The sequence below is a fragment of the Hippoglossus hippoglossus genome, chromosome 21 (assembly GCF_009819705.1).
Source record: "Hippoglossus hippoglossus isolate fHipHip1 chromosome 21, fHipHip1.pri, whole genome shotgun sequence".
NCBI lineage: Eukaryota > Metazoa > Chordata > Actinopteri > Pleuronectiformes > Pleuronectidae > Hippoglossus > Hippoglossus hippoglossus.
The window spans coordinates 19299423-19324484 of NC_047171.1; the positions used below are offsets into that span (position 1 = coordinate 19299423).

Sequence of the window (25062 nt, forward strand, 5' to 3'; positions counted from 1 at the left end):
TGTGAAGCTCCAGTCTGTCTCTCTCTCTGTCTAATGATCGCGATGTTCCACTTGAACCAAGCTGCTCTGCTCACTGTTCATCTCGTAGTTATGTGTCCGGTCCTCGCAGGTACGTCGGAAGTTTATGTTTTTAGATGCGTGATTTTCTGCAGATGTAATTTACACATTTCATTTCATACTGACTGATTTTCTCCTTTACCTGTCAGAGATTTTACAGTTTTTTCCAGATGACCACAGAGATATACTGGTGTCCAGCGGAGACTCTGTCACGTTCACTTGCAACATATCCACAAACAGAACATCACAAATCAACTGGACCAAAGGCAAATTTTTTTTTTCTCACTCTGTGTCACTCAATCAGACTTTTTCAAATGTCACCTCTGACAGAGTGAGAATAGACGTTGACTTTCCTTCAAAGCTGAACATTTCTAATGCTCAGCTTGAAGACTCAGGACTATATCAATGTAGTGTGACTGACAGAAGAGGTGCATGGAGTAACAGGTGGAATTTAACCGTGGCTGAGACACCTCCAGGTAAGCAGGGCACCGAGCGGAGTGCAAGTCAAGGTTCACACTGTCCTGCTACCTGCATAAATACACTTTCTTTTCTTGCAGAAGTCCTGTCGTCGTATTTTCTATACACAATTCTACCTGGAGTTGTGTTGCTCCTCTTTGGCATCACTGCAGCTGTTTGCCTCCACAGGTGAGTTACAGCTTTTAACTTTAGATTCTGATGAAAGTGAATAATTATGGATGGATCTATTCAGTTGTAGAGCAGTTACCAGCTCTGGGAACTAAGACTGATTTGACTGTAAAGCTCAATCACAGATAATTTATTTAAAGGGTCATTACCTCCAGGGACGTCCTGTCATCTAGGTTTTTTATATCCAGGTATTTCTATAAAAGTTCAAGTGAACATTATTTGTGCTGCTTATAGTGTTGGTTGATTAAATACTGAACAGACCTTGTGTTGAGATGTTTTTTATCAGTTGAATGGCACTCAACATTTTTATTTGGAGCAAATTGCACACACTCAGATATTAGTCCCCTAAATATGCATGATTTCCCCCCCCCCCATCAAGATCCACACAGACGGCCTATTTCGCAAAGAAATTGAAAAGATTTCACATTTGTCCGGATCTGCGCCAAAATATAACCGGTTCTTTCTCGGCCCATGTTGCATCCTTCCATTAAGTTTTGTGGAAATCAGTTTGGTAGTTTTTGTGTAATCCTGCTGACAAACAAACAAATAAACAGACTGGTGTAAACATAACCTCCATTATATTTTATTTATATATATATATATATATATATATATATAAAGTAGATGATGGATAAAGTAAAAATAAAGTTTTTGAATATTTAAAAAGTCTTTCCAAAACTGTGATCACCACAATGTGTCACTCATCTGCATAAGGTGCATTAACCCAGTATGGCTCTACATTCATGGCAGTTTAACCAGTTGTACAAGCAGCTGCAGGTCATTTCCTGACCTTGAGGTTTGCTTTGTCCTGGGGTCAAGATATTTGTTGACCCCAGTATTGTTGACCCCAGTCAATATTTGTTGACCCCTTTGTATAAACACAAAGTGCTGCCAATGGAAATCATCTCAGGACCACATCTAGCACTGTGGTCATGTTCAGTCTGTTATTTGTGGCAACCTGAGGCCCGATGCAGGATGTAACGTCAGGTTTAACTCTGGGTTATCAGAAAAACGAAGCATGCTTCACTTCTTATCAGAGAAAATAACCATGATCACCTGCACCTCTTATCTGCTCCGGAGCAGGATGAGTTCAAGCCCAACTGAATTCACAGGAGAGTAAGAAATAATGAAGAGCAGAATATATTTTATAGATGAGTAGAACTGTTTTGCTGATCCAGACCTTTCATGTGTCCACTCTGGTTTTACAACAAAATAATGAGTCACATGAAATAAATATATGATGAAAAATATAGCTTTATCTAAATATAAGAGTTATTTGTTTCTGACAGGATTCATGACAGTGTTGATGCTTTTATTATTATTCCATCACTGCTGTTTACGACTTTGGGATGAAAATAGCAGATTAGAAATAAACCCTCCGATGACTTTTATTAGAAAAAATATTGTTTGTTTATCATCAGACAATAAAACACAAATACTCACTAAGAAAGAAACTCAATAAAATTCCTGAACTTATTTACAGAATAACATTATCTGGACTTTAACAATCAGAAATTATTTCAGCTGTTTACTTTCTTACATTTTGCCGTAGCTGAATTTACCTGCAGATATCAGCGTTCACATATTAAGTACTTTACTACGATGCTCTCGTAATGAACGACTGTTACATATGAACTCTGGCAGCTGCTGGTAGGAAAAACACTGAGTGAGTCAGTGGGATCTGTAGCACAGGTTTCCCAAGACGAGCCAATGTAAGGAACCGTGAGGCCGGATGACGAGAAACTAAATCTGGGGTATGTAGTACTTGGTTCAGAGGCCTGTACTATGAACCAAGTAAAGCAGTAAATCATCAGATCGAGGTGAAACTACAGAAATGTTGGTGTTTTTGTTTGAGAAATTATGGAAATTGATAGTCAACTGTCAAAAGGTTGTCCCGTGGCACTCAGTAGAACACAAACATCGCTAAGGCCTGACTTTCCCTCGAGTTCAATCAAGCCGCACTAAATTTGACAAACTCATAAATATCAGTCCCCTACATTTACCTGATTCATTTCATCAAGATGCATGAATTATTCCCTGGGAAATAAATGTAAATGTTGAAAAATGCCCTATGTTAAAGAAAGTGGACAAAAGCATCCTGCATCACTGCTAAAATTGAAAGGGTTCTTTCTTGGTTCATCCTTTCACCAAGTTTTGTGGAAATACGTTCAGTAGTTTTTGAGTAATCCTGCTGACAATAAAAAACAACAACAGTCAAATGGACAGGGGTCCACAATGTCCTTGGCAGACGTTATAATTTACCTGTAGCACCTGGAATGTGATGGTTATCATGACAGGTCATTGCTTTACTTTTACAGAAAACTCAGGACCAGGACATCAAATCAGGACCCAGTCCAGAGCCAGCTTCATCTTCAGTCAGGAGGAGAGGTCAGAGGAACTTTATTTTCATCGTCACACGGTCACATTTCCTGTCTTTTCTTTCCTGGAGAAATGATTGAACTTTGCTTTGACATGTTGTCTCTGCAGGTGGTCATCCCTCAAGCTCAGGCGGGCCCTGACAGGAGGACAAATAACAAGCACAGGAGTCAGTACAGGGAAAGGCTCAACTCAATCTATGGTGTCTACTGAGTTAACAGGAAATTCAACAGAAACACGAGACAGTTATTTCAACTTCAAAGCAGGTGCCACAAGTGAGGACAGCTGGTGTGAAACATCAACACAATGAAACCAGTGCATTCAATTTTATGATAGATTCTTGATTGTACTCTGTGTATTGTTATGTTTTTATATTTGATGGTTTAATGCACTCTGAGGTCACTGAGGAAAGTGATTTTCAGAGTTTGTTGTTCATGGCAATAAAGTTAAGGACAATCAAAAGGCTTTGACTGACAGTCGGTGGCCTCTAGTGTTCTGAAAAGGAATTGAATGTGGTTGTTTCTATCAAACTATTTTATGCTTCAAAGACCAATGCCAGGTCAAGTTTGATTTATATACTTATCTTCATTCCATTCATTTAATACAGATTTATTGTCTAATCATGCAGGCAAGGTAAACTGTATATAATAATAATAATAATAATAATAATAATAATAATAATAATAATAATAATAATAATAATAATAATAATAATAATATTCATGACTTTATTTGTATAGCGCTTTTCAAAACAGTCATTACATAGTGCTTCGCATAGAGGACAAATAAAAACAACAAAACAAAACATCCGAAACAACAAGCAAAATTATTTAAAATCAGAGAGCACAAATTATGTAATATAAACAAATAAAATACTACAACATCATTGAAAATCATCGGCAAACAAAAAGGATAAAAGAAACATAATAATGCATAAAAATTCTCAACTAAGAGCCATTTAGTAAAGGTAAGTTTTAAGAGATGGTGCAGGGTGTAGGATTAGACGAATGTCACCAGTGGATTTTTAAGGACCCTCGTACAGAGAAAGGTTATTTTTAACTTGACAGATCAAGTTAAGGTAAAAGTGTACAATTGTCCTGTGATAAAAACAGTTATCTTCCTTCTCATGAGCATCAGACAGTGTTTGTCACACTGTGAAACCACACTCAGCAGGAGGGTCACAGTTTGTAAGTATCTTGCACATATGTGGTTTTCCTGCCGTTGAGAATGTCAATTACATACATTATATATTTTAGTTTGTGATATTTATACCAACAATTTTCATCATCATTTTACCGTCAAGAAGGATGGAGCTTGAATTCTCAATATTCTCATTTGAAGTAAATCATCATATTTGTGGTTTCATTCACATTCACCAGGCATACTTTAGTTTTAGGTTTTGACAAAGAGCAACTTACCACTTCCTTTTCTCTGTGCCTCCTCCACAAACACTGATAAAGTCTGTGAAGCTCCAGTCTGTCTCTCTCTCTGTCTAATGGCCGCCATGTTCCACTTGACCCAAGCTGCTCTGCTCGCTGTTCATCTCGTAGTTATGTGTCCTGTCCTCGCAGGTACGTCGGAAGTTTATATTTTAGATTCATATTTTTCTGCAGATGTAATTTCCACATTTCATTTTATACTGACTGATTTTCTCCTTTACCTGTCAGAGATTTTACAGTTTTTTCCAGATGACCACAGAGATATATTGGTGTCCAGCGGAGACTCTGTCACGTTCACTTGCAACACAACCACAAACAGAGCAACACAAATCAACTGGACCAAAGGCAAATTTTGTTTTTCTCACTCTGTGTCACTCAATCAGACTTTTTCAAATTTCACCTCTGACAGAATGAGAATAGAAGTTGACTTTCATTCAAAGCTGAACATTTCTAATGCTCAGCATGAAGACTCAGGACTATATCAATGTAGTGTGACTGATGGAAGGAGTTTTCCAAGGAGTAACAGGTGGAATTTAACCGTGGCTGAGACACCTCCAGGTAAGCAGGGCACCGAGCGTAGTGCAAGTCAAGGTTCACACTGTCCTGCTACCTGCATAAATACACTTTATTTTCTTGCAGAAGTCCTGTCGTCGTATTTTCTTTACACAATTCTACGAGGAGTTGTGTTGCTCCTCTTTGGCATCACTGCAGCTGTTTGCCTCCACAGGTGAGTTACAGCTTTTAACTGTTAGATTCAGATGAAACTAAATAATTATGGATGGATCTGTTCAGTTGTAGAGCAGTTATCAGCTCTGGGAACTAAGACTGATTTGACTGTAAAGCTCAATCATAGATAATTCATTTAAAGGGTCATTACCTCCAGGGACGTCCTGTCATCTACGTTTCTTATGTCCAGGTATTTCTATAAAAGTTAAAGTGAACGTTATTTGTGCTGCTTATAGCGTTGGTTGGTTTACTACTGAACAGACTTTGGGTTTAGATTTACTACTTCATTTGACTTCTACTCCTTTACTACTAGACATTTGTATTTTGAGCAAATTGCACACATTCGTAGTTATTAGTCCCCTAAATATGTGTGATTTTTTCCCCAATCAAGATGCAGTACTTCTACTACTGCTCCCGTGCCACTAATATTAAATATGTGTTTCACTCTAGATCAAACTCGTTCCCAATAAACAGCATCAACTTGATCTCAACTGGTGTCACTGTCTTATCAAAAAAACGTATCTCTTTTATCACAATTTTACTTCTGCAGAATACGCAGGGCCGGGACCTCACACAAGAGACGCTGTGACCACAGGACTCTGACTTTTACCCGGTTTCATGTTAAGTTGGGAGGAGAGGTAAGAAAGATTCTGTGCTCACTCAAACTTTCATCTTCTCGTGTCTCACTTGACATTTTTCTTAAGTCTCTACACTTTCCTGCCAATCTGTTTGGATTCTGATCTATTCTTCTTTTCAGCACCTACAGGGGGCGCTTCCTCCTCAACCCCAAAGTTGTGCAGAATACAGACTAATTACAAGCGGTGGTCAATATGAACCAATAGACCCAGTTCAATGGCCTCTACTTGACTGAGAGGTATGAAGATCACATTACAGCTGAATAAGAATACAGAGAGATGTTGTACAGGTATCACAAGAGAGAGGACATTTTGTTTATGATGATGTATACAAATAAATGAATCCATAAATGTTCACAGAGGCCAAGCTTAATGAGATATATATTTATATCGATATATGTTGTAAAAATATCCTAAAGCAATGTTTCACATTATTCTATGGTAACCAGCTTTCTGTGGCTGGGCATGTGACCATTACATGCATGATATACAATATTCCTACTCTGATATTCTGACATTACTGACAATAATCCATCAAATCATTTACCTTCCATTATGCTACAAACTGTTTATTCTAATCAATGCTGTAAATACTCTTATCTTACTGATGTTCTCCATTACACGTGGCATCTACTGCACTTCTGTCCGTCCTGGGAGAGGGATCCCTCCCATGTGGCTCTCTGAGGTTTCTACCTTCTTTTTACTCTGTTCAGTGTTTTTTTTTTGTAATTTTTACTTACTCTTGTTGAGGGTTAAGGATAGAGGATGTCACACATCGTTAATGCCCTATGAAACAAATTGTGATTTGTGAATATGGGCTATACAAATAAAATTTGATTGATTGATGTAAAATATACTTGATGTTGAGATGTGTTAAGGCTTCTGTTTGGTTGTTTGTTCTTCTTTGGTTTGCTTTGCTTTGGTTCCTGTTTTGGCAAGCACCCAACTGGAACACTGCAAAAAAAAAAAAAAATACGTAAACTGTCACTCATGTATTGATAGAGTTTGACAAATATAATGAACAAAGATGGGAATTGTTATCACGAAAAGCTAAATATTACTTGAGAAAATGTGTTAGGAAATACATCAAGGAATTTACATTTGCTTCTAATGAACTACTTAAGCGAAACAGGACTTCAGAAAATAATAATACAATTTTTGTTTAGTTTTGTCTGCTGCCAAGCTACTGCTCCCACTCCAGTCCAGAAGCTGGCGATAATGCACCTATGAGCTAAAACAACCAAGAAACCCCACAAACTGAAGAACGGTCATTGAGGAGCAAAGTAGAGGGTGCAGCAGTACAGAGAAATCAATGAAGGGACCACATATGCTGAGGCTGATAAAAAGTTACTAAATGTGGTGAAGTAGAGGAAATGAAGAGGAATGAAGGGGGAGGCTCCACTCCAGTAACACGTGTAACAGAAGACTCAATGGAGGTAAACAAGTTTCATTTCCTGACCTTTATAATTCAGATGTGGTTAGAGATGAGGTGAAAACTGCTGAGAGGGTTCTTGGAATTGAAGAGGTTGAGCCATCAACACTTTACAGACGTGTGTTTTCTAGAGAAGGGAAAGGTAAAAACAGGTGGAGGCCGAACAGAGGAAGATGATGATACTTATCCTCCAGTGGAATGCCAGGAGTCTGGTGGCCAATGGGCAAGAGTTTAAACAATGTGTAGATGCCTTTAAAGAAAAACCAGGGTTAATATGTGTACAAGAGACGTGGCTGAAACCTAATCTTAATTTTGTATTACCGGGATATGTTTGTCTGCTCAAAGATCGTAATACTTCAGGGGGAGGATGTGCAGTATTTGTGAGGGAGGGAATTCAATACAGGAGGGTAAATGTGCTATCAGAGCTTGAGTGTGTTGTGATAGAAATACGGAGCTCAACAGGAAGATTTTCAGAAATAAATTATTACAACCCCTTGTCTCCAGTTGGATATAGAAAAAATTGATGAAATAATGTCTCAAGTGCTGTCCCCAGTGGTCCCCAGTGGTCCCCAGTGGTGTTTGATGAAGTGGGAGATGGATTTGGTAGATCCCTGTATGCGGATGACGGAGCCATATGGGAGAGAGGTCGCAATGTTAGATATTTGATGAAACCGATGCAGGGTGCTATGGATAAGGTGCAGGCTCGGGCTGATAAGTGGGGTTTCAGATTGTCTCTATCAAAGACAAAACATGTGATTTTTGGCAGGAAAAAGAATGTAGATATCCAGGGACTCAAATCGGATGGAGAACCCCTTGAAAGAGTCAAGGTCTTTACGTTTTTAGGTGTATGGTTGGATGAAAAACTGACATATAGAGAACATGGTGGGGAAAATGATTATTAAGTGTGAGAAAGTTATAAATAGTATGAGGTGCTTGACTGGGTGCTTCTGGGGGGCAGACAGAAATGTAATGCTGATGATCTACAGGGCTATGATCAGAGCACATTTTGATTATGGGTGCTTGGCGTATGGTTCAGCAGCAAAATCTACTCTGGCAAAGTTGGATGTTGTTCAGGATTTGAGACTGTGTATAGGAGCAATCCGGTCAACGCCGGTCTCTGCACTGCTGGTGGAAGCAGGGGAGGCTCCACTGAGGCTGCAGCAAGGTCGGGATGGAGACATCAGAGGAAGAAAGCTATATAACATCCAAGCATCAGTTAAACCTGTCAATAACATATCCATGCCTCGAATAGATGAAATCAAATCGACAAGGTTAAGGCTCGGGCATTGTGGACTAGCAAGTGGGTTGGTGCTTATTGGAAAACACAGAGATGGAAACTGTGACAACTGTGGAGTCCTGGAGTCTGTCCAACATATTCTGATGTATTTTCCACTCTATGCCAAAGAAAGGAGGGAGCTTTTTATAGGATTAGGCAAACTGGGTACTGAAACTTTCTCTGTAAAAACACTGCTTGGTGATGGGATGTACAAGAAGGAGAGAGCTGGGGAAGTCTTGCACTTCCTGAAAATTACAAATTTATATCGCATAAACTGCAGTGATGATTCCCTACCGGTGGGTGGCAGTAAAGCACCAGTCTGCCGGAAAGAAGAAGAGGAAGAAGAAGAAGAAGGAAAAAGAAAGTAGAAGTGAAGCAATGGGCGTTTTATGAACCTCCAAACTTCACCTCGTGTTGTTGTTCCACCCGCAAGCATCGTCTTCTCTCCCCGTCGGTCTTCTGTATCATCGAGCTCAGACATGAATGGATAAATGGAGGAACTCAACAACATGTGGCTCATGTTATTGTTCCTCCTGAACGCGAACACACAGACAAACGGTAAGATGCTCCTCCTCTTTAATATTTTGCATGAGGAGAGAGGGGACCACACTGGAGGCTCCATGAAAACACGTCATGATAATAGGCTAGTTAAGCTAATAATAATAATAATAATAATACTTACTGACGGTTACTCACAGGAAGACAAAATTATTTTTCATTGAAAATAGAAACGGTGAAATAACATAATAATTGTGGAGAAAATCTTATATAAGTCGAGTGCTTTCCACATCGTATTTAGCTCTGATGATCATATTTATATTTGTATGATATCTGTCTTTACTTATAATGATCATACTTATATTTGTATCATAATTGTATTTACTTCTAATGTAATTTATTTGTGTTTCGTTCTGATGATGAGATTTATATTCATTATATTTGTATATTAAGGATCAATAAGGGTACAGATAATTAATAAAGGTGCAGTTCAAAGTTATCACTACATTTGCATAATCAAATGTTACATTGCATCTTGGAGTGTATATAGTTTTTAGTACTGTATTTGACTTTTTATTTAAATATTAAGCTCTTTCTACTTTGCTTTTATTTCACTTATTGCTCTGCTGAGCTGACCTGTTTCTTCTCGTCCAACACCTTCATTGTACTGTTGCTCCTGTGCTAACTTGCACATGACAAATACAATTATAGAAACTTGAAAAGAAAATCAAAACGGTATTGGTTAGTGGCCATCTGTAAAGAATAAGTGTCAGAAGGAAGTCAAATAGGCATCTCATCCTCTTTGGAGATTAGCAGCTGCTGATAATTAATCTTAAAAGAGTGTCGTTGAAGCTTTCAGCCAATCAGGGTGAGTTGTTTGGTAACAGCAGGTTTCCAAGTTCTGCAGTTGGAGGAGAAAAACTGTAACCGCTTTGTGTTAAGACCAGCATGCATCACGTTATGTCAGCACTGCACAGAGACACATGAAGTCGAACACACACCAGTCACCAGGCATATACTAAACGCATGGTGACTCCTATTTAACAACTCACAGTGCCTAGGGTTGCAAAATTCCAGGAATATTCAAAGTTGGAAACTTTCCATGAGAATTATCGGGAATAAACTGGAAATTTTGGGGTAATTTATACTAACTGTATTTACCTTGTCATATACAGACATAAATATAAACATTTTGTTTTGTCATAAGCAGACATGCATGCAAACATTTCTAATACAAATTTTTAAAATGCCATTTTTGACTTAATCCATTTGTGAGTAGAACTTTAATCGATTCTTTCATTGAACAACAAAACACATGAATGTTGAATGAAATAAATGTATTCCCTACGCCCAACTCTCGCTCTTTTGATGGTCCCAACAGCCGCGAATAATCGAGGTGATGGTGTACTTTTGTGTGGACATACATACATCCTACTCTCACTGCTGTAAAAGGTTAGCCTACAATGTTCCCAACTAGCTGCATCCAGGGTCCAGCTGAGCTAGGCTTGCCTAGTCTTGTTTTCAACTACATTAAAGTTCCTTGTTATAGGCTAACTTTTGCAAACAAAAGTGTCAAAATTTACAAATTTCCTGTGCTTAACTTCCCATGGAAAGTTTCCGGGAAATTTACCGGACATTTTCCGCCCCTTTGCAACCCTAACAGTGCCTAATAATAATAATCCCTGCCCTTGAGTTTTCACAGCCAATATATTTTAATTGAATTCACTCAATCAGTAAAGAGGATGAAGAGAACAAACCAGTTCAGTTGCTTTAGAACGATTCAACCAGAAACACACGATTACAAGCCACCTGTTAGCTGCCACGTAGCGCAGGTGTAAGAAACGAAGCCGGGCTGCCAGATAGTCCAATCAAATGTTTTAGGATTTCTTGCATGTGGCTTTTTACCTCTGTTTGTGCTTTCAAATAGTCTGATAGGTTTTATGCCTTTTACAGCTCTCCAGGTGATTGGAGGAAACCAGACTGTGGTGCAAGGACGTACAGTTACATTCCCCTGCCAACTTGTTGACACCACAGAGACCCTCACCCAGATTTCATGGCAGAGGACGACCAGAGTTAAAAGAAATAATGATTTCTTGACGGTTCTGAAAACAAATGGACCAGAGTATGTCAATGGACGCGATGATCGAATTAAGTTTATTGGGAACTTCAATGAGTTTAATGGAGCTGTTCAGATATCCAATGTCTCATTGCTGGATGAAGGCATCTACACTTGCAGCTTCACTTTGTTCCCCAGTGGAAGTCACAACACGTATATACATCTGGATGTGCTCGGTAAATTAATATTTGATTAAAAAATCTTTTGTGTGAATGAGAGAAGATTCCCTTCTTGGGCATGTTAACCTTTTGTGTCTGATAACTCTTTTAGTGCCTCCTGTCATACGTGTGAAGGATAACCTTCCTACTTTGGCTGATAAAGAAGTTTGCATTGCCACCTGCACGGCTGCTGGTTCCAAGCCTCCTGCAAACGTGAGCTGGCTCACAGGTAGCTTAGCAGAAAACTTGAGGGCAACAGCCAACTCCACGCATCATGACGATGGTATGACTACCACAGTCAGCTACCTGTTTGGAGTACCTACCATGGGAATCAACCAACAGGTGGTCCACTGTGTCGTCACCAGTCCAGCCCTGTCGAAAGAGACAGAGATGCCCTTTACTATACATGTTTACTGTGAGTATACAAACACTCCTCTACCTCAGTTTCTGATGAGGCTTATTTCTCATTCACAACATCAATTCTTTTTGAAAGATTACAGTTTTCCTAATGGTTAATTATATTAAAGGCCCTGCACACTCGAGCGCTGCTCTCATGTTGAAGGTGGTTGAATCTGTGCTGCGGATTACAGGACACCTTGCACCCCATTGGTAAACACTGTGGCCTATTTTAAAATCATAATTACAAACTTGTTGGTGTTTGCCTCAGTAGTACAGTCTCAATATGTCCCTGCTGTTCTTGACTTATTGTGTTGAATAATGGCCAGGAAAGTTTTATTTTTTTGCAGAACATTATGATGTTGCAGTGAAGTTGACCTTTGATGTTTTGGATATAAAACATTATTGTGTCGATTGTTTGCTCTTTCTCCACATTCTCTCCGCTCTACAGCATTCCCTCTTTAGCAGGCGAATTCTGTCATTTTTCCATGACATTAGTTTCGTCTATGATTTCTTTTTGGATGTCTCTGGTGCCACACTGCCGAGTTAAAATGATTAACGTTTTCATGGATTGATTTAAAATCCTTAGAGAGAGCGTTTGGAAGTGCTTAAGTACAGAGTACAGAACTTGGCAGCTGAGGATGAACATAGATAGCGTCTCCTAATGAGGCATTCGGTACCATTTTGTTCTTGTACCATCTATGGTCACATCAAAAAACAAACAAGGACAGACATGAGAAATACAAGCTTTAAAAATGTTTTTAATGAAAGCCTTTTGTATATACATGTATCAATTGCAGCACTCAAATGATTTTTGAACAGTGTCGTGTTCTTTTATCCTTAGGTATGAGAAGGGTCGGTCTTAGTTCAAAAAGTATTTATTTAGAAGCAATGAAAAGGTACAGCATAGCTATGGGCACTCAAGGCACAGCCTCGGCTTTTAGTCAGTAGCTCGGGGTAGTCAAGAGTCGCCCCGAACGGATGACAGGTGCAATATTTATAATAGTAGGTTGAAGGCGTGGTCCCAGCATCTTGGAACTGGAATCCACCAATGATGAGGAGCCGCTCCCAGGTTCGTCACTCCTTTGATAGTAGCTGGGCAAATCTTCACATTCTGACAGTGTTAAGTTTTGTGTATTAAGAAAAAGCCTTTATCCGGCTGAAGCTTTGTGAGTCTTCAGTAGTTTTGCAGACACAGTGTTTTTGTTCATTGGAGTGTGAAACATTGTGTTTCTGTTTTATCGTCTGTATGTTCTGTGTGTGTAAGCATGCGTATTTATCAGACAAGACAACGCCTTTCCAATCTGGCCTTCAGAAGCTGGGGCAGCTTCTTGATTTCTTTCTAAGGCATAGGTCACAGTGTCTTAATGAGCACAGTGCATTCATGTATGTGTGATGTTGAATAAAGCTAAAGGAATACTGTAATATATATAAAGGTTTATGTATGAGAACAAGTTTAAGTACAGTGTATTGTATGCCACGGATTACAGTCCTAACACATAACAAAACATAAATTCTTTCTGTTAAGGTACAAACATGGTGCGTGTAAAATCGATCCTTTTCGGGGCTATAGTGTCTAATTATATTATTAAAATCCTAACAACAGTTTAACAACAGTTAGGAAGCTAAGCTAATCCTTTATTTGTCCCACAACAGTATAATCAGTGAGTCATCATGGTTTAGCAAGATCATGAATGACACAATGGACCTCTGTAAAGACTAACACTGAGCTGTGCCAAGTTGCAACCTTAAAAAACCTTTTTTTCAAGTTTGCTGATCCAAAAAGACCTTGAAACATTAAAATGAAAAGCCCATGTAAACAAGATAACTCTGCACAGTGGGATGAGAACCACACGTGGTGTTTAACCTTCGGTTTCTTGCAGTTGCGCCTATGGAAGTGAAAATTGATGCAAATCCCAAAGAAGACTCATTTCAATGTGTGACTGATGCCAACCCCAAAGCAGAATTTAACTGGACCAGGTACAGTAATTAGAATCCATCCATTTCAGTGGAAAATGTCTTAACCCAACAAGAATATATTCATTTCATTTATGATATGAATTTGGATGCGTTTGAATTGTATATTGTGTTACTGAAGTTAGGAGAATAATCACAATTGCAACGAATCATTTCTAAATGTGTTGGATGAAGTCCTTAGAAACTGCGGAGCGTCTCACTCTGACATTTGTGTTCACACATGATCTGCGGAGTCCAGTGCATGTCTGAAAGCAGCCTTACTGACACACGCACTGATAGTCACACTGGGTTAAATATCATTTGACTTCACGGACAGAAATGACATATCATTTGCATACAGAGTGAATACGTGAGTGTAGCGACTTTGTGAAAACAAACGTGTCACTGAGAGGCTGATGTAGGGCCTAATAATTTAAATGACGCGCTGATCCAAAAATCACTGCCTTTATTAAATAAAAAGAAGATCATCTTATTGAAACGCCCACTAACGGAAAATAGCAGGTTGCAAAGTTTTAGCGGTCAACAAAAAATACAGCGTCCCCACTCACCCTCTCTCCCTCCTACACAGGTGCTTATATAAACTATAACCCCCGGCCCTATCCTTATGACCTATTTCCTTCCAAATTAATATGATCACAAGTAAACAATAAATAACAGATAATACTCCCAAAATACAAATCCATTTCGTCTTATATCATAACCAACATAATACTAAAAATCTTTTTTAAAACTTATTTATGGCTCCTACAGTGAGATCTAATCACAAGTCACCGGGAACACATTCAGGATGCATTTTAATACCAGGTGTGAACAGGGCCTATAGACTTGTAATTATGACTTATGTTATGTCTCTACAGCAGTCGTCACTTGGCTCCATGTTTGATACTCATTGTTGTTTTCTCTGCCTCAGAGTTGACCAAGCGTGGCCTCAGTCTGGTGTCAGAGTAGAGGGTGGAACGCTGCAGTTTCTGACCAGGAGCCCTCACCTGAATGGCCTCTACCAGTGTACCACATTTAACCCGTATGGAAGAAGCTTTGTTTACATCTTTAGATCTGTGATTTCAGGTGAGGTCTAGTTTTGCATTCTGTGTTTGAATCTGTTATGAATCTGAGTGTGTGTCTGCGTGTGTGTCTCTTAATTAAAATAAAAAGCGATTGGAATCCCAAAATGTATTTCTTCCCTAAATTAATGATAGAGTTGGACATCAGGACTGCTGCAGGTATTTAGTCAGGATTCCTCTCATTCGCCTTCTGTCAAGGTTTTCTTCAAGGGATAGTTCACCCAAAAATGAAACTTCACTCATTATCTACTCACCACTAAGCCAATGGAGAGGTGGGTGAAGTGTTTGAGTCCAGAAAACACTTCTGGAGTCTCAGAAGTAAACTTTGTAGCAGCCGAATCTGATGCAATTGAAGTAACTGGTGACTGAGACGTAATAAAACAACAGAAAAAAACATAAAATGCCTCCAATCTGCTCCTGTGCTGTCATCCAAGTGTCCGCAAGCCCCGACATTCAAATTCGACTTGAAATGAGGTCATTTACACCATGTTTTAAGCCTTAAAGTCAACCGGAAGTGGCTAAGCTAGTGGGCGTTAGCACGTCCGACGGTCCGTGCATGCACCTCATAGGAAGATATCAGCTGACATTTAGGCCTAAACCACGATGTAAATGACCTCGTTTCGAGTCGAATTTGAATGTTGGGGCTTTGGGACACCTGGAAATGTAAATTGTGTGTGTCATTGTACTTCATCACCAAGTTGCAGTGCACACTGAAGCACTACAGAGCTCGACATGTACCTATCAATCACTGACCACAGTGACAAGTTTTAGGGAGATAAACTGACAGTATTCATCAGTATTTCCTCTAACTGTGTTTTTCTTTCTTGTGCTTTTTTCTCCGTACAGAATCCTGCATTGTTTGTTGGATCTTATTTGCTCTTCTGATCGTCATTGTCATCGTAGCTGCAGCAGTGTGGCATGTTTATAAACATGACAAACTACCATGTTTAGTTTCAAGGTACCAAGTTTACACCGTTCAAACCAATCAGAATCGAGCAGCCGCTGCATCAGAAAGTTTCTGTGTGCCTGAAAAATAACTAGCTACCTCCTGCGAAAGGCAAAAATGGACACATTTTTTAAAATAGTATATATATTTATATATATGTTTACGGGTGATATTACTGTACAGAAATGACAAGGAATGTTTGTAATACAAAAAAGAGGTTATTAATAAAAATAAGGGAAATTTTTTAAGAAGCTGTATGTTTGATTTTTGATATTTGCCATCAAATTCCACACGTAATTTTAAAGAAGTTTGCAACTGGGGGTCCCGCCAGAGGCTTATGCTATATGGGGGTCCTGGGCATGGGAAAGTTTGGTAACCCCTGTGTTAAAGGGATAGTTGACCCAAAAATAGGAATTCACTCACTCGATGGAGGGGTGGGTGAAGTGTTCACAAAACCTTTTTGGAGTGCCAGTGGTTTGTAGAGGATCATGCAGCACGTTAACATATACACACGGAACCAAGTTACGCTAAAAAATCAGAGGAAGCCGCAATTGAATATTGAATTTCTATACGTACACTGTAGTTATGTAGTTTATTTTTTTCCTTGACCGTTTTTCGATATGATTAGAAACTGAGTTATATGCTTATATGGCCTCAAAAACCCAAATCTATATGAAAACTGACTATAACCTGGTTCTGCATGTAAACAAACTGACTGCAAAGATTTGTGAGAAATTTGAAGAGGAAACTTATAGTGATGAAAGTAATAAATACACAAGTTTCGAGTTGAAGCTATAAAACAAACGAAAATAAAATAATACATAAGTAAAAACCAGAGACATAAATAATAAGAGTGTGTCACAGAATAATTGTGTTTATAATAATTACGCTTGTCTTGAATAGAACTCAACTGAAGCTGAGTGAGAGTATTTGTACTTACCTCAATTTCAAAGTCTTTTACAATTTTGCTGAATGATCTGAGAAAGAAATGCCGCACCAGCTCCGAAATGCACCAACGCATGTTAGCTGGGTACAGAACAACCTCTCCCTCTCTTGCCAAATAAAATATGAAGGTGTTCTCCATCTTAAGTTGGCATGCTAGCATTTGATAGTTATCAGTATCATTATTTCAGAGATGACATTTCACCATTTTTCACTAGTTAAACGTTTATTCTGGGGGGTTCTGTGAGATGTTATTTTTCATCCAGGTAAACCAGTAGGTCAGAGGATCATTAAAGACTAAGATTAAAGGATTCATCATCTGGGGAGCTTTCGAATTCCTAAATAATTTTGGTTTCAGATTTAGTCTTTAGTCGTCATGTTTTTTATTCTTTTTACTTTTGATGGAAGAAGCATTGTTTACATCTTTAGATCTGTGATTTCAGGTGAGGTCTAGTTTTGCATTCTGTGTTTGAATCTGTTATGAATGTTGCCATCTTTTCTGAGTGTGTGTCTGTGTGTGTGTCTCTTAATTAAAAAAAAAAAAAAAGGCGATTGGAATCCAAAAATGTATTTCTCCCCTAAAATAATAATAAAGTTGGACATCAGGACTGCTGCATGTATTAAGTCCTTGGCTGAGACACCTCCAGGTAAGCAGGGCACCGGGCGTAGTGCAAGTCAAGGTTCACACTGTCCTGCTACCTGCATAAATACACTTTCTTTTCTTGCAGAAGTCCTGTCGTGGTATTTTGTATACAGAATTCTACGAGGAGTTGTGTTGCTCCTCTTTGGCATCACTGCAGCTGTTTGCCTCCACAGGTGAGTTACAGCTTTTAACTGTTAGATTTTGATGAAACTAAATAATTATGGATGGATCTGTTCAGTTGTAGAGCAGTTACCAGCTCTGGGAACTAAGACTGATTTGACTGTAAAGCTCAATCACAGATAATTCATTTAAAGGGTCATTACCTCCAGGGACGTCCTGTCATCTACGTTTCTTATATCCAGGTATTTCTATAAAAGTTCAAGTGAACATTATTTGTGCTGCTTATAGTGTTGGTTGGTTAAATACTGAACAGACCTTGTGTTTAGATGGTTTTTATCAGTTGAATGGCACTCAACATTTTTATTTGGAGCAAATTGCACACACTCAGATATTAGTCCCCTAAATATGCATGATTTCCCCCCAATCAAGATCCACACAGACGGCCTATTTCACAAAGACATTGAAAAGATTTCACATTTGTCCGGATCTGCGCCAAAATATAACGGGTTCTTTCTCGGCCCATGTTGCATCTTTCCATTAAGTTTTGTGGAAATCAGTTTGGTAGTTTTTGTGTAATCCTGCTGACAAACAAACAAATAAACAGACAGGGGTGAAAACATAACCTCCATTTTCTTTTTTTTATAAAGTAGATGATGGATAAAGTAAAAATAAAGTTTTTGAATGTTTGAAAAGTCTTTCCAAAACTGTGATCACCACAATGTGTCACTCATCTGCATAAGGTGCATTAACCCAGTATGGCTCTACGTTCATGGCAGTTTAACCAGTTGTACAAGCAGCTGCAGGTCATTTCCTGACCTTGAGGTTTGCTTTGTCCTGCGGTCAAGATATTTGTTGTGCACAGTGGAGGGCGCAACGTTGGGAGGAAATACACAAAGTGCTGCCAATGGAAATGATCTCAGGACCACATCTAGCACTGTGGTCATGTTCAGTCTGGTATTTGTGGCAACCTGAGGCCCGATGCAGGATGTAACGTCAGGTTTAACTCTGGGTTATCAGAAAAACGAAGCATGCTTCACTTCTTATCAGAAAAAATAACCATGATCACCTGCACCTCTAATCTGCTCCGGAGCAGGATGAGTTCAATCCCAACTGAGTTCATAGGAGAGTAAGAAATAATGAAGAGCAGAATATATTTTATAGATGAGTAGAACTGTTTTGCTGATCCAGACCTTTCATGTGTCCACTCTGGTTTTACAACAAAATAATGAGTCACATGAAATAAATATATGATGAAAAATATAGCTTTATCTAAATATAAGAGTTATTTGTTTCTGACAGGATTCATGACAGTGTTGATGCTTTTATTATTATTCCATCACTGCTGTTTACGACTTTGGGATGAAAATAGCAGATTAGAAATAAACCCTCCGATGACTTTTATTAGAAAAAATATTGTTTGTTTATCATCAGACAATAAAACACAAATACTCACTAAGAAAGAAACTCAATAAAATTCCTGAACTCATTTACAGAATAACATTATCTGGACTTTAACAATCAGAAATTATTTCAGCTGTTTATTTTCTTACATTTTGCCGTAGCTGAATTTACCTGCAGATATCAGCGTTCACATATTAAGTACTTTACTACGATGCTCTCGTAATGAACGACTGTTACATATGAACGTTGGCAGCTGCTGGTAGGAAAAACACTGAGTGAGTCAGTGGGATCTGTAGCACAGGTTTCCCAGGACGAGCCAATGTAAGGAACCGTGAGGCCGGATGACGAGAAACTAAATCTGGGGTATGTAGTACTTGGTTCAGAGGCCTGTACTATGAACCAAGTAAAGCAGTAAATCATCAGATCGAGGTGAAACTACAGAAATGTTGGTGTTTTTGTTTGAGAAATTATGGAAATTGATAGTCAACTGTCAAAAGGTTGTCCCGTGGCACTCAGTAGAACACAAACATCGCTAAGGCCTGACTTTCCCTCGAGTTCAATCAAGCCGCACTAAATTTGACAAACTCATAAATATCAGTCCCCTACATTTACCTGATTCATTTCATCAAGATGCATGAATTATTCCCTGGGAAATAAATGTAAATGTTGAAAAATGCCCTATGTTAGAGAAAGTGTAAAAAAGAATCCTGCATCACTGCTAAAATTGCAACGGTTCTTTCTTGGTTCATCCTTTCACCAAGTTTTGTGGAAATACGTTCAGTAGTTTTTGAGTAATCATGCTGACAATAAAAAACAACAGTCAAATGGACAGGGGTCCATAACGTCCTTGGCAGACGTAATAATTTACCTGTAGCACCTGGAATGTGATGGTTATCATTACAGGTCATTGCTTTACTTTTACAGAAAACTCAGGACCAGGACATCAAATCAGGACCCAGTCCAGAGCCAGCTTCATCTTCAGTCAGGAGGAGAGGTCAGAGGAACTTTCTTTTCATCGTCACACGGTCACATTTCCTGTCTTTTCTTTCCTGGAGAAATGATTGAACTTTGCTTTGACATGTTGTCTCTGCAGGTGGTCATCCCTCAAGCTCAGGCGGGCCCTGACAGAAGGACAAATAACAAGCACAGGAGTCAGTACAGGGAAAGGCTCAACTCAATCTATGGTGTCTACTGAGTTAACAGGAAATTCAACAGAAACACGAGACAGTTATTTCAACTTCAAAGCAGGTGCCACAAGTGAGGACAGCTGGTGTGAAACATCAACACAATGAAACCAGTGCATTCACTTTTATGATAGATTCTTGATTGTACTCTGTGTATTGTTATGTTTTTATATTTGATGGTTTAATGCACTCTGAGGTCACTGAGGAAAGTGGTTTTCAGAGTTTGTTGTTCATGGCAATAAAGTTAAGGACACTCAAAAGGCTTTGACTGACAGTCGGTGGCCTCTAGTGTTCTGAAAAGACCAACGCCAGGTCAAGTTTGATTTATATACTTATCTTCATTCCATTCATTTAAAACAGATTTATCGTCTAATCAAGCAGGCAAGGTAAACTGTATATAATAATAATAATAATAATAATAATAATAATAATAATAATAATAATTACTTTATTTGTATAGCGCTTTTCAAAACAGCCATTACATAGTGCTTCACACACATAGGACAAATAAAAACAAGAAAAAAAAAACAACCGAAACAACAAGCAAAATAATTAAATTACGATCAAATTTTACCACAAGGATCATTTAAAACAGCACCCTTTTTACCCTGTATAAAACAGCCCTCCACAGAGTGACCTGTTTTGAGTGCCTGTTCCTTTAAATGCTAATGAGCCAGCTCCCCCCTCCCCCCTCTCCCCCCATGATTTTAAACGATATAAATTACATATTTTATATGATATAAATTATCAAATATGCATCCCATACTTTGTATTCCCCTTCTGTTGTCCTGGAGTTTTAATTTTCCCAATCACATAATTAAATGTCCCCCTCTGCCCATCCACTACAAGCACACAAGCAGACAGACAGAGAGGGGAGGTGGGGGGTGGGCCAAGACCATGTAGGGAGACGTCCAGTGCCTCGTTACGACACAAAACCCAGGAAGCTCAATCGAGTCACTCAAGCATGACGTTTCTGACTTAGAGGAACTATAACAAAACGCGCGAGTGTTTTTTTCCCAGAGTTTTTGGGTTGGTAGACATGCCAGATACCCACATTAACCTGTAGAAGCACTAACAAAGTGGAATTTGCATGCTATGTCCCCTTTAAGAGATGGTGCAGGGCAGGGCCAACCTTTACTATCAAAAGAGCCATTTTGCTCCTTCTTCCACCAAATAAAACTTGTCTGGAGCCGCAAAACATATTTGATAACACATCATATCAAGTTATATATATATATATATATATAGTTATACTCAGCGTTGTGCCAGTTCACACTTAAAATGAACTAGTTTAAAGTTCTGTTCATGCAGATGAAAATGAACTAGTTCACATTCATTTGTTTCATTTGTTTCATTTGTTTCATTGGGATGATTTAGGTGACAAACTTACGATCTTGTGTTTAGTTATTAATCGATGGTGTCGGATCATGTCTGCGTGTCGCTCCGGTCACTTTAACACCGAGTCCTGACTGTGAGCCTCACGTCTCGTGTTGTTCTGAGCACAAAATGTTGACGAGTCATTTTTCATGATGTTTAAATGCAGTCTCATAAAGCTCAGAACAAACCGACTGCAGCTTCTGCTCTGATCACTGAGCAGCTGAGACCAGAGAAACTCTGTTTTTACTGTTTCCACTGTTCTTCTAAAAAGTCACTGACCGGCTGCTTCACGTGAACGAGCTCTGATCTCAGTGTGTCTCTGAGCGAGTGAGTGGGGGCGAGGGGGCGGAGCCCCGAGGCCTGTGTGTGTGTGCGTGATGTCTGGGAGCACGCACACAGATTGTAAGCATCTTGCACATATGTGGTTTTCCTGCCGTTGAGAATGTCAATGACATACATTATATATTTTAGTTTGTGATATTTATACCTACAATTTTCATTGTCATTTTAGCGTCAAGAAGGATGGAGCTTGAATTCTCAATATATATAGTTTTTAGTACTGTATTTGACTTTTTATTTAAATATTAAGCTCTTTCTACTTTGCTTTTATTTAATTGCACTGCTGAGCTGACCTGTTTCGTGTCGTCCAACACCATCATATTTGTGGTTTCATTCACATTCACCAGGCATACTTTAGTTTTAGGTTTCGACAAAGAGTAACTAACCACTTCCTTTTCTCTGTGCCTCCTCCACAAACACTGATAAAGTCTGTGAAGCTCCAGTCTGTCTCTCTCTCTGTCTAATGGCCGCCATGTTCCGCTTGACCCAAGCTGCTCTGCTGGCTGTTCATCTCGTAGTTATGTGTCCTGTCCTCGCAGGTACGTCGGAAGTTTATATTTTAGATTCATATTTTTCTGCAGATGTAATTTCCACATTTCATTTTATACTGACTGATTTTCTCCTTTACCTGTCAGAGATTTTACAGTTTTTTCCAGATGACCACAGAGATATACTGGTGTCCAGCGGAGACTCTGTCACGTTCACTTGCAACACAATCACAAACAGAGCAACACAAATCATCTGGACCAAAGGTAGATTTTTTTTTTCTCACTCTGTGTCACACAATCAGACTTTTTCAAATTTCACCTCTGACAGAGTGAGAATAGACGTTGACTTTCCTTCAAAGCTGAACATTTCTAATGCTCAGCTTGAAGACTCAGGACTATATCAATGTAGTGTGACTGACAGAAGAGGTGCATGGAGTAACAGGTGGAATTTAACCGTGGCTGGGACACCTCCAGGTAAGCAGGGCACCGAGCGTAGTGCAAGTCAAGGTTCACACTGTCCTGCTACCTGCATAAATACACTTTCTTTTCTTGCAGAAGTCCTGTCGTGGTATTTTCTATACATAATTCTACGAGGAGTTGTGTTGCTCCTCTTTGGCATCACTGCAGCTGTTTGCCTCCACAAGTGAGTTACAGCTTTTAACTGTTAGATTCAGATGAAACTAAATAATTATGGATGGATCTGTTCAGTTGTAGAGCAGTTATCAGCTCTGGGAACTAAGACTGATTTGACTGTAAAGCTCAATCACAGATAATTCATTTAAAGGGTCATTACCTCCAGGGACGTCCTGTCATCTACGTTTTTTATGTCCAGGTATTTCTATAAAAGTTAAAGTGAACGTTATTTGTGCTGCTTATAGCGTTGGTTGGTTTACTACTGAACAGACTTTGGGTTTAGATTTACTACTTCATTTGACTTCTACTCCTTTACTACTAGACATTTGTATTTTGAGCAAATTGCACACATTCGTAGTTATTAGTCCCCTAAATATGTGTGATTTTTCCCCCAATCAAGATGCAGTACTTCTACTACTGCTCCCGTGCCACTAATAGTAAATATGTGTTTCACTCTAGATCAAACTCGTTCCCAATAAACAGCATCAACTTGATCTCAACTGGTGTCACTGTCTTATCAAAACATTGTATCTCTTTTATCACAATTTTACTTCTGCAGAATACGCAGGGCCGGGACCTCAAACAAGAGACGCTGTGACCACAGGACTCTGACTTTTACCCGGTTTCATGTTAAGTTGGGAGGAGAGGTAAGAAAGATTCTGTGCTCACTCAAACTTTCATCTTCTCGTGTCTCACTTGGCATTTTTCTTAAGTCTCTACACTTTCCTGCCAATCTGTTTGGATTCTGATCTATTCTTCTTTTCAGCACCTACAGGGGGCGCTTCCTCCTCAACCCCAAAGTTGTGCAGAATACAGACTAATTACAAGCGGTGGTCAATATGAACCAATAGACCCAGTTCAATGGCCTCTACTTGACTGAGAGGTATGAAGATCACATTACAGCTGAATAAGAATACAGAGAGATGTTGTACAGGTATCACAAGAGAGAGGACATTTTGTTTATGATGATGTATACAAATAAATGAATCCATAAATGTTCACAGAGGCCAAGCTTAATGAGATATATATTTATATCGATATATGTTGTAAAAATATCCTAAAGCAATGTTTCACATTATTCTATGGTAACCAGCTTTCTGTGGCTGGGCATGTGACCATTACATGCATGATATACAATATTCCTACTCTGATATTCTGACATTACTGACAATAATCCATCAATTAATTTACCTTCCATTATGCTACAAACTGTTTATTCTAATCAATGCTGTAAATACCCTTATCTTACTGATGTTCTCCATTACACGTGGCATCTACTGCACTTCTGTCCGTCCTGGGAGAGGGATCCCTCCCATGTGGCTCTCTGAGGTTTCTACCTTCTTTTTACTCTGTTCAGTGTTTTTTTTTGTAATTTTTACTTACTCTTGTTGAGGGTTAAGGATAGAGGATGTCACACATCGTTAATGCCCTATGAAACAAATTGTGATTTGTGAATATGGGCTATACAAATAAAATTTGATTGATTGATGTAAAATATACTTGATGTTGAGATGTGTTAAGGCTTCTGTTTGGTTGTTTGTTCTTCTTTGGTTTGCTTTGCTTTGGTTCCTGTTTTGGCAAGCACCCGACTGGAACACTGCAAAAAAAATACGGAAACTGTCACTCATGTATTGATAGAGTTTGACAAACATAATGAACAAAGATGGGAATTGTTATCACGAAAAGCAAAATATTACTTGAGAAAATGTGTTTTGAAAAACATCAAGGAATTTACATTTGCTTCTAATGAACTACTTAAGCGAAACAGGACTTAAGAAAATAATAATACAATTTTTGTTTAGTTTTGTCTGCTGCCAAGCTACTGCTCCCACTCCAGTCCAGAAGGTGGCGATAATGCACCTATAAACTAAAACAGCCAAGAAACCCCACAAACAGAAGAACGGTCATTGAGGAGCAAAGTAGAGGGTGCAGCAGTACAGAGAAATGAATGACGGGACCACATATGCTGAGGCTGATAAAAAAGTTACTAAATGTGGTGAAGTAGAGGAAATGAGGAGGAATGAAGGGGGAGGCTCCACTCCAGTAACACGTGAAACAGAAGACTCAATGGAGGTAAACAAGTTTCATTTCCTGACCTTTATTGTTGAAGTATTGTGTGACATGAGGCAGACAAAAAATAATTCAGATGTGGTTAGAGATGAGGTGAAAACTGCTGAGAGGGTTCTTGGAATTGAAG

The 25062-nt window shown here is 38.9% G+C and overlaps 4 protein-coding genes across 9 annotated transcripts in view; all 4 read left to right on the top strand.

Moving 5' to 3' along the window:
* On the top strand, positions 1-20322 carry LOC117755434. 5 transcript variants are annotated; one of them, XM_034575234.1, is made up of 5 exons: positions 1-109; positions 207-533; positions 5157-5244; positions 19769-19838; positions 19938-20322. In XM_034575234.1, the coding sequence occupies exons 1-5, from the start codon at positions 34-36 to the stop codon at positions 20037-20039; spliced, it is 663 nt and encodes a 220-aa protein (XP_034431125.1). In that variant the 5' UTR covers positions 1-33; the 3' UTR covers positions 20040-20322. The 5 variants fall into 5 exon arrangements, with proteins under 5 accessions (XP_034431125.1, XP_034431127.1, XP_034431124.1 ...); XM_034575236.1 differs by lacking the exons at positions 19769-19838; positions 19938-20322 and adding exons at positions 5794-5847; positions 6036-6476; XM_034575233.1 differs by lacking the exons at positions 19769-19838; positions 19938-20322 and adding exons at positions 5794-5881; positions 6001-6473.
* Positions 8963-15979, top strand: LOC117755430 (nectin-4-like). Its single transcript, XM_034575227.1, has 6 exons — positions 8963-9144; positions 11038-11376; positions 11471-11773; positions 13638-13734; positions 14642-14796; positions 15639-15979. The coding sequence occupies exons 1-6, from the start codon at positions 9078-9080 to the stop codon at positions 15827-15829; spliced, it is 1152 nt and encodes a 383-aa protein (XP_034431118.1). The 5' UTR covers positions 8963-9077; the 3' UTR covers positions 15830-15979.
* LOC117755431 (nectin-4-like) overlaps positions 8971-25062 on the top strand; it is a 26413-nt gene continuing 10321 nt past the window's right edge. The window contains exon 1 of the mRNA XM_034575228.1: positions 8971-9065. The gene's annotated coding sequence lies outside the window, so the exon portion shown is untranslated. The remainder of the gene's footprint in view (positions 9066-25062) is intronic.
* Positions 15674-23939, top strand: LOC117755435. 2 transcript variants are annotated; one of them, XM_034575240.1, is made up of 6 exons: positions 15674-15679; positions 22236-22283; positions 22401-22706; positions 22788-22875; positions 23425-23512; positions 23632-23939. In XM_034575240.1, exons 2-6 carry the CDS (start codon positions 22265-22267, stop codon positions 23743-23745), a joined length of 615 nt encoding a protein of 204 aa, XP_034431131.1. In that variant the 5' UTR covers positions 15674-15679; positions 22236-22264; the 3' UTR covers positions 23746-23939. The 2 variants fall into 2 exon arrangements, with proteins under 2 accessions (XP_034431131.1, XP_034431128.1); XM_034575237.1 differs by lacking the exon at positions 15674-15679 and having other exon boundaries at positions 22238-22283; positions 22380-22706.

Excerpts from the sequence above, each read along its gene's own strand:
- LOC117755430 (XM_034575227.1), top strand. The coding sequence starts at position 9,078 with ATGGAGGAACTCAACAACATGTGGCTCATGTTATTGTTCCTCCTGAAC. Across the intron at positions 9,145-11,037 it reads CGCGAACACACAGACAAACG|CTCTCCAGGTGATTGGAGGA; the intron begins GTAAGATGCTCC and ends TGCCTTTTACAG. Across the intron at positions 14,797-15,638 it reads CTTTAGATCTGTGATTTCAG|AATCCTGCATTGTTTGTTGG; the intron begins GTGAGGTCTAGT and ends TTCTCCGTACAG.
- LOC117755435 (XM_034575237.1), top strand. Across the intron at positions 22,707-22,787 it reads CGTGGCTGGGACACCTCCAG|AAGTCCTGTCGTGGTATTTT; the intron begins GTAAGCAGGGCA and ends CTTTTCTTGCAG. Across the intron at positions 23,513-23,631 it reads ATGTTAAGTTGGGAGGAGAG|CACCTACAGGGGGCGCTTCC; the intron begins GTAAGAAAGATT and ends TCTTCTTTTCAG.
- LOC117755434 (XM_034575233.1), top strand. The coding sequence starts at position 34 with ATGATCGCGATGTTCCACTTGAACCAAGCTGCTCTGCTCACTGTTCAT. Across the intron at positions 110-206 it reads TATGTGTCCGGTCCTCGCAG|AGATTTTACAGTTTTTTCCA; the intron begins GTACGTCGGAAG and ends TTTACCTGTCAG. Across the intron at positions 5,882-6,000 it reads ATGTTAAGTTGGGAGGAGAG|CACCTACAGGGGGCGCTTCC; the intron begins GTAAGAAAGATT and ends TCTTCTTTTCAG.